The 13463-nt window shown below is 35.4% G+C and overlaps 1 protein-coding gene across 1 annotated transcript in view; it reads left to right on the top strand.

Moving 5' to 3' along the window:
• The first annotated feature begins 2814 nt into the window (after positions 1-2814).
• The window catches only part of LOC106055662 (uncharacterized), a 41242-nt gene continuing 30593 nt past the window's right edge, over positions 2815-13463 (top strand). The window contains exons 1-3 of the mRNA XM_013212018.2: positions 2815-2930; positions 7006-7112; positions 12295-12485. Coding sequence (XP_013067472.2) covers positions 2872-2930; positions 7006-7112; positions 12295-12485 — 357 coding nt within the window. The 5' untranslated portion in view covers positions 2815-2871. The remainder of the gene's footprint in view (positions 2931-7005; positions 7113-12294; positions 12486-13463) is intronic.

Genomic DNA, 13463 nt, shown 5'->3' with positions numbered 1-13463 from the left:
CATATTAATTAAAGTCCATTCATTTCATATTTTGATCAAATAAACATTCAAATTTGGTTTTCTAAAGCTACATTCGTTTACGAAAGCTGCGAAGCCGAGTTAAAGGCCTAGATCTATATTCATTCATGAATCGCGTACTAAAAATTATTTCGTTTTATTGTTACTTTATAATCCCATCCCTAGATCTAAAACTCTAATTCAACACTAAGATGATAAAACTTCTCTTCGCACAGATAGTCTTATACTTTAACACATAAACATATTAATTAAAGTCCATTCATTTCATATTTTGATCAAATAAACATTCAAATTTGGTTTTCTAAAGCTACATGCGTCTGTGAAAGCTGCGAAGCCGAGTTGAGATAGACCTAGATCTATATTCATTCATGACTCGCGTACTAAAAATTATTTCGTTTAATTGTTCACTTTATAATCCCATTTATTTAACAAAGCTATCGCTCTTTTCGTTTTTAATAGATAAGAATGTATCGACTTCGGGTAAACCATTTTCGCAAAACTAATTTTATTTTCGTAGCGAAAGAGAAATAACGTGAAAGGATCATTAGCTACGTTTAACATACATCTAAATCCAATCCACTAGATTATTCAAAAGCAAATGTTTTAATTTTTAAAAAAATTGGATTTAAGCCTATTAGCTATTTTTACATTGACACATTCGCTTTACTTATTACATTATTATTTCGTTTAATTGTTTACAAAACTCTCTCAGTGACTATATCGACAGTAATGCGCAAATAAAGACCCGCGGGTAACATATGTCTAGTATTTAATAAATTGAGATAGCAACATTTACCATGGAGATAGCAATGTTTAGCATGAAAACATTGACTATAGAGTAGGGCTTACCTGTTTCAATTCAATTCTGGCTTCCACGTGTTTAAAAGTTAGTCGAAAGTCTAGGACAAGACTTCTGAATCGCATCCTACTTATGGTTCTTAGATAAATATAAGCATGAAAGTAGCGCTATAGAAAAGCTATTATAATAATTATAATTATTATTTTCTTTTTTATTTTCAGTTGAAATATGGCTTTTGAGAGAAATTTTAATGTATGCACTTGTCCGTGGATTACAACTATACAAATTTAAATCATTAATTAATTTTAATTTAAAATAAAAATAATTCCCAGATTTTGTTTTCATTAAAATTGTTTTATCTACTACATCAGTGGTTCTCAAATTTTGGAACTCAAAAGAAAACCATATATATTGGGTAATAGAAAAGTATCAGCCAATGTTACAATTTAAAATACAGTAGTGTTAAGGACAGCTAAGAATCAGGACTTTCTGATATTTTCGCAAGTTAAAGGTCAAGTCATTGCTGAAATTACACAGCAGGAAGGGCACGTTGCATTCACCTGGTCAATAGTGTTCTTGTGTTTTACTCATCAAACTTCTGTAAATCTCATGAAGGTTTCTCAAATTTTTAGATACCAGACCCGCAAGCGACACGTAGGTTATAATAAACTTAAATGTCGAACACTTGGGGCCCAAAAAAGGTAACCACCTTTCAGACCTTGCGATCTACAGTGCAGATGATGCAAATTTCATGTTTTCATGACCGAGGTTAACGATGGTGTCATCAGGCCGACCGCCATTACTTTCCCCAACTAATGTGAGGTACCTACAATAGTTGTATGGACTCGGGGGCGTTCTAAAAATCCTGAGATTCAAAATCTTAGTCTTCACCAAGATTTGAAGTCGAGACCGACCATGCCCAAAACATATGGAAAATGGATACATGTTAATCAAGGAGTATTAAGTGGCTCTTAAGGCCTGGTTGTTATATGATCAATGCATTGGTTATTTTGTAACAGCTCTTATTTTAACTCACCTCGTCTGTCTGTCTGGGTGGATTCTTTTAATTTTTTTTTCTATTCTATACACGTTGACATTTTGCACAATTCTCCATTTAAAACTCATACTTTCATTTCTACAAGATAAGTCATTTGTACAAAGGCGACCTTAGTGTTGGCGAACAGAGGTACCGCCCAAGACTCTTATCCTAAGGGGGCATCGCGATATGAAGATTCTTTTGTCAATAGCAGCCCATCAAAATAATATGGGGAACCTCTGGCACACATTCTAACGTACCGTACCATTACGCTTTGAACTAAAACCAATCAAGGTCTTGTTGTTCAATATTCTTGAAGTCTGTCCGGCATCTATACCAATAACCATGACTGCACTTAGTAAGACGTGTTGGGTTAGGTTTAGGTCTAAGGGTAATGTCCCGCAAATAAAACTCGCTCAAGATCCCACGAACCGCCAAGACAGCCACTGGTTTGCCAGTCAGAGATTAGAAAATTAAAACCAAAATAAAATTTCAATTTATCCAGCTTCTAAAAAAGATTAAATTTACTAAGTTCACAAAACAAAAAGGACAAATCATTTGTATGATTCTAACCAGTAAATATATTTTGTCTTTTAGTAAGAGCACGATAATTATCGCTTAGTTGTCAACAATCGGTTTCCCAAGTTTCCCCAGGTATTTGATCATGTTCTTTCTTATTACAAATCCAAACATTCCAGGCTGTGATATCAAGTATTTACTGAAGGATGGTAGGGACCTTTCAAGTCCAGCACTATTTAGTGGTGTCTAGAAGCACTACACTGAGAAACAAGGACAGAGAAAGAGCACAATAGTTTAACGATTCTTCTTACAGTTATTTCCTTCCAATCAGATCAATGATCCGAAAGATCGCAGAAATCGATGACGTTACAAACGTTTCCCAGGATACACCTCGCCGCTTGCTGCTTGATTGATTCCACGATGTAGCCTGACAGTTGTTTTTTTTTTTCATTTTTATTCTTTCCGAAAAAAAAATTGTTTGGGTCGCACAATACCATTTATGCTTGAGTATGTCGTATGTGTTAATGTGATATCTGATATCATGGAAATAGGGTTAAGGTAAGAGTAAACTATACCTACCTAACTTCTTGGACAAATGTAATAGTGAAATTTATATATATTTATTTAGGTATATATAATTTAGAAGCATTAAAGCCAGTATATGCGTTAGTGTGTATGTACATATGTATTGAATACCTAGGGCCAACAAATATATATATATATCAAGAGAGAAAGAAAGAGAGAGAGACAGACATACAGACAGACATATAGATAGATAGATAGATAGATAGATAGATAGATAGATAAATTGATTGATTGATAGATACAGACAGACAGATTGATAGATAGATAGATAGATAGATAGATAGAAAGATAGATAGATTGATTGATAGATACAGACAGACAGATTGATAGATAGATAGATAGATAGATATATAGATAGATACATAGATAAAGTTAGATAAAAAGATAGATAGATTGATTGATAGAAAGATAGATAGATACAGACACATAGATACATAGGTAAAGTTAGATAAAAGGATAGATAGATTGATTGATAGATAGAAAGATAGATCCATAGATTCAAGTCTCATCGTTGTGTTTCTTAATAAATCCATATTAAAGTCTGTTGTAGTTATTTGTCTATACTTTTAATAGTTTGAACCCTCTGTTTACCACTCTTCGTCCCACATATTAATTTAAAATATGCAAACATTGGAAAAGATTTGTAATGCCACTATTAATTTGATAGATTTTGTACTAAAATTTGGTACGAGAAATATGAAGCCATTGAAATATAAAGTAAAGGAAAACAAAAGAAGTGAACTCAGCCCAACAGTGGTAGCACATATACAACAATAGAAAGATTGGAAGTTATGATACTCTCAAACTCTATCATTTATTATTAGGGACATTTGAAATTAACCAATCGATAAAAAAAAATCTTCTAGGCTATATATACAAGGCGAAATTTAATTAATTTTTTTCTAAGAAAACCAAATTTTGTTCATTTAAATCTATATCAATGGTACACGTTTTTGGAAGCTTCTAATGTTCAAAATTATATTAATATTCTCTCTCTTCTATACCTATGTATCAGCCTCATATTTACTTGTTTAAATTATCTTGTTTGAAATCTTTACAATAAGCGTACACTATCTTCATGGGGTATTGATGGATGGAAGGGAAATTGGAATTCTGGAAATTCCCAAATCTGGTTGCGAATTTAATAGATTGTCGCGCTAATCATGCGAATGTCGTGAGTTCGATTTTTTTTTACATTGACAATCCAATTTGGTTCGATTTGATTTGAACATAAAGTAGGAATTGGTTGTTTTAAAATTAAATTATAACTTGTTCTATATTGAAATCGACAATGACCCCGTTTTTTTTAGTAGAAAACGATTTGGTGTCAATAAATGTGAATATTTTCTTGTGTTTAGTGGGAGGTATTGAGATGTTTTCGTTTAGAATTATTTACAGAGATGTGCAAACATAATAGGATTGAAAGCTCCGCCCACCAAATGACACACAATCACACACAATCACACAGTCCTTTTACAATGTTTTAAAAATTACGTTTTTACGCAAAATTAGTAAAGCATGTTTCATCTGTGTTATGCTTACCCTGGATGTGGCAAAAATATTGTAATAACTTAAGTGAGGCAACTCATCGAGGACATAGACGTTTATTTACACGGAGACATGACAAACACAAAGGGCATCTGCCTTGAGTACAGCATCTCCATATTGGCTCTCTCCTTGGGCGGAAATCGTTCTCTCTCCCATGTCAACATCCGACTTGTTTAGTCACAGATAGTGCGCACCTTCTTTCTGCACTATCTTGGATGGCGGTGCGCATAGCAAAGTCATAACAATATGTAGGTCACAGCTGGGGCTGCGCAGCCACGGGAAATACTGCATTCCTCATTAATCTTCGGACTCGAAGACAAGCCTTATTATGTTTAAATATTCAAACAAGAAAAATATAAACATAAAAAACATTTGAATGTGCATTTTTTTTTTAAATTAAATAATTATTTTATACATCTTATAGAGCAATTTTATTCTTGCTCTTAATAACTAATGAATGTTAGACTTAAAAAAAAAGGAATATTTTTTTTACCCTTCCCTTTCCGTTAGAAAAAAACTCATGGTTTAGCGAATTATACTTTAATAGATTCTAATGATAGGCCTTTACAAAATTCAGATTCAGACTTAGAAGCAAAATGTCCCTGAACATTAATTTATTAAAAGCTTGAATGAATGGAAATATCCTGAGACGTACAGTCTGTCTAAGATCAAGATTTTCTAGTCTTCTTTCTAAATGTAAATTATTGTCTTTTTAATGCTGTGTGGCTAACGAGTTAGTTATTACCCACGATATACACCACGATATACACCACGATATACACCACGATATACACCAACTGTCTAAGAAATTCGTTAGAGTCGTTTACGATGAAAGTTTCTGCCCACTCAGGTTTTGGCCACCCAGGAGGTTTTACCCACTTTGAAATTGTGACTTGAATAGAGGTATTACAAAAAAACAATAGAAAAACAAAAATATCTTATAATAAGACTCTTAGAATTGTTGTGAGGCATTCATTTGTTGTGAGGCATTCATTTGTTGTGAGGCATTCATTGGTTGTGAGGCATTCATTGGTTGTGAGGCATTCATTTTTTGTGGGGCATTCATTGGTTGTGGGGCATTCATTGGTTGTGAAGCATTCATTTGTTGTGAGGCATTCATTGGTTGTGAGGCATTCATTGGTTGTGAGGCATTCATTGGTTGTGAGGCATTCATTGGTTGTGGGGCATTCATTTGTTGTGAGGCATTCATTGTTTGTGAGGCATTCATTTGTTGCGAGGCATTCATTGGTTGTGAGGCATTCATTTGTTGTGAGGCATTCATTGGTTGTGAGGCATTCATTGTTTGTGAGGCATTCATTTGTTGCGAGGCATTCATTGGTTGTGAGGCATTCATTTGTTGTGAGGCATTCATTGGTTGTGAGGCATTCATTGGTTGTGAGGCATTCATTGGCTGTGAGGCATTCATTGGTTGTGAGGCATTCATTGGTTGTGAGGCATTCATTGGTTGTGGGGCATTCATTGGTTGTGAGGCATTTATTTGTTGTGAGGCATTCATTGGTTGTGAGGCATTCATTGGTTGTACAGAATCAAACATTTGAACAGATGGAAATAGAAGTAGGTGCCAATCTAAGCCAAGCCCCCAATTGTTCAATGAATCGCATGCCACTTGTAAGTCGTTCTAAACTTCTAAATTCCAAATAATTTTTTAAATGAACTCTATTGATTCTGCCATCTTGAAATGTAAAGACCGTCAAAGCTGAGATTTAAACGTGAAATTAAAACAAGTTTTGGTTTAGTTTGTACAAAATTAACTTTGAAAACTTCCTTAGACCTGCCCCCCCCACCAGCTGTGCATTTTACCTTTGGTAACCCTCAACTAAAGTAAAACATACAAGAACTAAAACAAAATTGAGTTTTGTAACAGGTGAATGTTCACATTTGACTAAAGTAAAATCTCTAAACTAAGAGACAACAGGGGAGAAAGACTAAAAAGTAAGTTAGCAATAATACATCAAACACTGAACCATAAGTTACAACTAGTAAAACAGAACCTAATGAAAGACTTGGAAAGAAACAAAGATAAAGGCACATTTCTAATTGTATTTGCTTGGACGATATTCAAGTGCTCCTTCATGTCTAGATCATGGAGCAGGTTGTCTGAATCAGCTGAGTTTCAGTCTGACATTTAATATGCAAGAGTAGATTAACACAAGGATACGCTTTGGACGTAATTATCTTCTTCTTTTGAAGGAACGTCTTTAATTTATAAGATAAGATAGTTATATTCAGACCATCACATCCCTTAGAAAATGTTTCTAGTTACTCTTCTTCATCCCGTGACATCTCTCCTTTTCTTGTCTATTGATCACGTGGTGCAACTGTATCATTATATGTCACCGATCTATATAGAATTCTGTTCCCAAAGAACTTTGTTCTGGATGTTTTACATTTCAATATTGATTTTTGATTTACCAAAAGACGAGATCACAATTTGTTTTTCTATCTCTTACTCAAACTTTATTTTTTTTTTTCCTCACAGAAAACCATTCAAGCCAATATTCCAAGCATCTAGGTCAACAGCGGGACCGTTAACTCAATGGATAGCAACAAGTGTAGCTCTTTTTTATTTAGTGATGACAGAATCAGGTAATGATATTACTGCAACTTTCGTCTATAAAGTATTAATAATAATAATATTGACAAATATTATTGACGAATACGTTGGTCAGTCGCCTCAAGGGGTTATCGAATCGACCCACTACTTACTTTACTGGGATAGACCTATTTAGACTGACCGTTAATTCACCCACAAGACTGACAAGACGGTGGATAGTAGCCGACCAGATCTAGTCCATCTAGTCACAAAAAAGAAAAATCTACATTAACGGCCACCGAAATCCCAATACCACTATCTCATTATATCAGACAAACTGGTGAGAATAGGAAGACAATGAAAGCAGCTTAAACTAACAAAACACTCTGTTGTTGTATCAAAGGAGAGGAGAGTGACAATTGTTCTTCTTAGAGCCATTATCCGTCAGAGGGCAGTATTGCTGCAGACCAGCCACACATCATCAGAACATTTCTCTATGGACACTGTTGAGAGGACTAAAATGAATTTTGCTTTTTCTTTAACGTAGCTCGACCCATGCATTGCCTAAGAATGAAATTAATTAAATTTATAATAACAATAATAATAAAAATAATAATAATAATAAATAACGAAACTTTATAGTGCTTTCATTTTCTTTCCCTTGATGAATGATACCACTAAAAAATTCAGAGACTTATAAACCAAATATAAAATTAAAAAGGATATTTACAAACTGTTAATACATATTAATAATATAGTTGCCTACACTCCAGAATCACTGTTATCTGTAAATTAAGATTTTGTTTATGTGGACTAGTTTTATTCCAGAGAATAAGCAAATTGTTGACTACCGTGTTTTGTTTTTTTTTGTTTTTTGGCAATGCAATTTTTAAAAGAATTACTAAATCGGAGAATTGATAGTATCGCCCAATAAAAACATAAAATTAATAACACTGTCACAAAATTTAAAAAGTTGAGGGCACTATTTAGCCTTTCTGATATCTATATATATATAGATAGATTTAAGGTCGGTAGCCTTAAAAAACGTTTTCTAGTATGGTTGGGGGGGGGACGATTAAATTCTTGCTCGGCACACGGATTTATGCGCAGCTTTGAATTATGTAATGTAATTTGATTATATTAAAGAATATAACAGTAAACTGATTTAATAGTGTAAATCTAGGACTTGATAGAATAATAACCAAAGGAAGATTAGGAGAGACATTTATATACACTTTGAAGTGGACAAACAATGGCTTTTACAACGACTTTTACTGGGGCTTTTACAATGGCTTTTACTGGGGGGTTTACAATGGCTTTTACAATGAATTTTACTGGGACTTTTACAATGGCTTTGACTGGGGCCTTTACAACGACTTTTACTGGGGCTTTTATAATGGCTTTTAGATTTAATTATGCAATGACTTTTACAATGGCTTTTACTGGGGGGTTTACAATGGCTTTTACAATGAATTTTACTGGGACTTTTACAATGGCTTTGACTGGGGCCTTTACAATGACTTTTACTGGGGCTTTTTACTGGGGCTTTTACAATGACTTTTACTTGGGCTTTTACAATGACTTTTAGTGGGACTTTAACAATGACTTTTACTGGGGCTTTTTACTGGGGCTTTTACAATGACTTTTACTTGGGCTTTTACAATGACTTTTTGTGGGACTTTTATAATGGCAATGACTTGGGCTTTTACAATGGCTTTTACTGGGGCTTTTACAATGGCTTTTACAATGACTTTGACTGGGGCTTTTACAATGACTTTGACTGGGGCTTTTACAATGACTTTGACTTGGTCTTTTACAATGGCTTTTACTGGGGCTTTAACAATGGCTTTTACTGGGGCTTTTACAATGATTTTGACTTGGGCTTTCACAATGAATTTTACCATGTCTTAAAAAAATGTTTTTTTGAAACGTAAAAATTAAATCTTGCGATTTCTTCTCGGATTGCATGTAACGTCACAGGTGAGCGTTCAATAGGGCCAACATCGATACCGTTTGAGTCACAGGGTGATTTATCTGTTGATAGAGTCTGGCTTTGATAATCTCAACTCTGCTTCCCGCTGCGTGTGTTGTTTGCCATCGATAAAGTCGCAGTTATTCGCATAAATCTTGTTTCATTAAAAACATCACTCTATCAGCTGGGAATAGCCTACAGGTATAGAAGTCTGTTTGGAGATGATTTAGGCCCAGTCATAGGAGCGAGCAACAGAACGTTTGGCTGTGGACTGAATGTATTCAGTAAGAATGTAAACCCAGACAATCGTCGAGTCATGAATTGTATCAGATTTCAATATTTGATTCATTCACCATTGTAGTACAGCAAAGTAACCCTTTCAGACAATGATTTCAGATGTACGGGTCATCTGTTTCTGTGGCACTGCTAACGAGGGTTTAATGTGGCCAGCACAACGACCAACCGCCTTTAATTTTCCCCAACTAATGTCAGGTACCTATTAGAATTTGGTGGACTCAGTGGCGCCCTATAGATCCCGAAATTCAAAATTCCAGTCTTCACCGGGATTCGAACCCGGGACCCATCGGTTAAAAAACCAAGTGCTTTACCACTCAACCACCGCGCCTCAAACCATTATAAAATGATTTTTTCAAATGTACTTCTAAAATACAATGAGGGGCATGGTGGCAAAGTAGTAAAGCGCTTACGTTCCGAAACGAAGGTTCACGAGTTCGAAACCTTGGTGAAAACTGGAATTTTGAGCATTGGGATTTTTATGATGCATCTAAGTCCAGCTGTCGGACATACGTTGGGAAAGTAAAGACGTTTTTTCTTTGTGCTTTACAGAGAGAGTGAGAGAGAGAGACAGAGAGAGAGACAGAGAGACAGAGAGAGAGATATAGAGAGAGGTAGAGATGGAGAGGGGAAGAGGAGGAGAGAAAGAAGGACTGAAAGAGAGGGAGGGAGAAAGATTTTGATGACATATTGCTCTACAGCAGCACTTGTTTGTTCTTTCATTTACAGTGTTAGTATTAGCTGTGTTAGTATTAGCTGTGTTAGTATTAGCTGTGTTAGTATTAGCTGTGTTAGTATTAGCTGTATTAGTATTAGCTGTGTTAGTATTAGCTGTGTTAGTATTACCTGTTTTAGTATTAGCTGTATTAGTATTAGCTGTGTTAGTATTAGCTGTGTTAGTATTAGCTGTATTAGTATTAGCTGTGTTAGTATTAGCTGTGTTAGTATTACATGTTTTAGTATTAGCTGTATTAGTATTAGCTGTGTTAGTATTATCATTGACTCACCACATCACTGATGTGTTGTTGATTTTTTGTCTACTATACGACACTATACGAACGCACCATACAGTACTTAGGTTCTTGTAGTCAGGGGCGGACTGGCTATATGGGCTTTCGGGCAAAATGCCCGGTGAGCCGCTACCCAAATGGGCTGGTAGGGTCACCCAAAGGGCCTCGTAAATGCCACTATGGCACGTACTAAATTATTAAAGGTTTTATAATATTCTATTATAAAAGTGACCATCTGAGCCTCGTTTAAAAAAACAACAACCTTATACAGACTCTATATAGTAGGTCCTAATACTAATTAACTTTAACAGATTTTCAAAAATAATGTAATTGCTTACATCCGTAGACCGTGCTACTAGCAAGATTCATCCTTTTAGGGTCTAAACACTCAGCGATGAAAAGGAAACATAAGTTCTATATTTCTTATAAAGATATAGCGCAATGTGTACAGTTATCGATACATTATCAAACTTAACATTTGAGGCCCTTCGAATGATATAACCTACAACTTATGGGCCGGTGTTTATAGAAATGCCTGGGCCGATTTTGACACACAACATGTAGCATAAAAGCAGGGGGGGGGCGGTTAGTAAATCATGTATATAGTGCTGACACACTTAAATAAATATATCGTTTCCATTTTGTTAACTGTTTGTTATGTCGCGTGTTTCTGGAGCGTATATCGCGCGATAAACAAGGGACATCACTGTATACTTCTTTTGAGACCTATACCAGAAGTTCAATAAGGTCAACCACAATGTTGTACTGGCCACATGAAACCATCGTTAACCGTGGGCCACTGAAACGTCTAAAACAGATTACATTTACATCACCTGTCCTTAGAGATCGCAAGGACTGAAAGGCGAACTTTTTATTCTGCAGTCGACACACTGACCAATGGCTTACACGTTATAAACACATCAAACGTTAGCCATTAGATGTTGAGGCACATTACTGTTGAGGCACATTACTGTTGAGACACACACTTTACTGTTGAGACACACACTACTGTTGAGACACACACATTACTGTTGAGACACACATTACTGTTGAGACACACACTTTACTGTTGAGACACACACATTACTGTTGAGGCACATTACTGTTGAGACACACACTTTACTGTTGAGACACACACTACTGTTGAGACACACACATTACTGTTGAGACACACACTACTGTTGAGACACACACATTACTGTTGAGACACACATTACTGTTGAGACACACTTAATTGTTGAGATACACACATTACTGTTGAGGCACATTACTGTTGAGACACACACTTTACTGTTGAGACACACACTACTGTTGAAACACACACATTACTGTTGAGACACACATTACTGTTAAGACACACACTTTACTGTTGAGACACACACATTACTGTTGAGGCACATTACTGTTGAGACACATTACTGTTGAGACACATTACTGTTGAGACACAATACTGTTGAGACACATTACTGTTGAGACACATTATTGTTGAGACATTACTTATGTATGTCGATAAAGTTACATTCACGGGAACTATGTTTCATGATCGATCTATTCCCACGCTCGGGTTCGTTGATACAATACTATTTTGATCTTTGAACACTGTTCGATTTAAATAAGAAGAATTGTGTTTTTTTCTTAAAATGTCATTGAATTAAAGAGTTTTTTGTTTGTTTGTTTGAAAGAACTGAGTAATGCAATTGATTCAAGATAAAAACATGTGTTCGAACTGTTGAACTACTCCCACATCTTAGATCTAGACTCTTATAGATATTTTTTTTATAATGGCGGCTAATCCATAAATATCAAGATTTTTTTTTTTGCACAAAACAACAAAAACATGAAAACTACTTTTGTTTTGTTCTAAGACATACCAGACAATACCATCTTTCTGCAACTTATTGTTTTACATTGTCTTCATTTTGTGGTGCACTAAAACTCGTGTTTCACGTTTTCTTCCAGTATCAGCTTTCTCTCTGGGCACGTCAGATACTCAGGAGAAGATGGAGAACTCGGATCTGCTGTCAGAGGACATTGCGTATTGGTTAGAGCTGGACGACCATTTCATCCAACCAGGGAACATCTTGTTGTCACGTGCTCGGCGAGACGCTTCGAATACCACAGGTGACCTGAGCATTTGGGAGAAGATCGAGGTAAGATTTGAGGGCGTTTGAGATAGGTGCAAGAACAAAGCCATTCAATTGAAAGTTTCCTTTCAGACAATGCGGTCTTTAGGGCAGATGATGTAAAGGTTATCTGTTTCCGTGTCCCACGGTTAACGAGGGTGTCATGTGACCAGCATAACCACTAATGTCAGATACTCGTTAGAGCTGGCGCCCTAAAGACCCCGAAATAAAAAATCCCAATCTTAATCACGATTTGAACCCTGGACCCTCTGGTTCGAAAACCAAGCTCTTTACCATTCAGCTACCACACCTCATATTCCATGTAGACCCTTAGTAATTATTTTAAAACATGGACACATTCTATCTATCTATCTATCTATCTATCTATCTATCTATCTATCTATCTATCTATCTATCTATCTATCTATCTATCTATCTATCTATCTATCTATCTATCTATCTATCTATCATTCGAAAATACAATTATCCTTCACTTGAAATTAAAACATTTCCAATGAAAACAGTTTTTTTTAAATACTAAGCAATGTATTATGCATAATATATTAGCCTGAACTAAAATCCTGGATAGATTACTTCCTGGCACATAAAGTCCACATTCTAGGCTCCATACTGGAGCATTTAGGTGAAGAAGTGTAGCTCCAAATAGTTAACAACGATTTCTTTTGAGCAAAATGTTTCATCTCTATGTCTCACTTCTTTGTCCCTCTCTTCCTCTCTCTCCCCTCTTGTTTCTCTCTCTCTCTTTCTTTCTCTGACAGCTTAAAAATATACAACTCTTATTAACAAACTATTTTTATTTACATTAAAAAAAATATATATTAAACGTCAAAATTTGCTATAAATAAACACAAAATTTAGTCAGTGGAAAAAAACAAGAACATTCCCAAATCTTTACACAGATCTCATCTCTGTCCCTTAACTTTTGTCGTAGGGGGGCGCTGTGACAGTTTACGTCACCAAATCTCACCACTTTTCCCGGTCAGC

The sequence above is a fragment of the Biomphalaria glabrata genome, chromosome 15 (assembly GCF_947242115.1).
Source record: "Biomphalaria glabrata chromosome 15, xgBioGlab47.1, whole genome shotgun sequence".
NCBI classification, from domain to species: domain Eukaryota; kingdom Metazoa; phylum Mollusca; class Gastropoda; family Planorbidae; genus Biomphalaria; species Biomphalaria glabrata.
The sequence above is the reverse complement of the archived record's forward strand: the minus strand, read 5'-3'. Positions and strand labels throughout refer to the sequence as shown.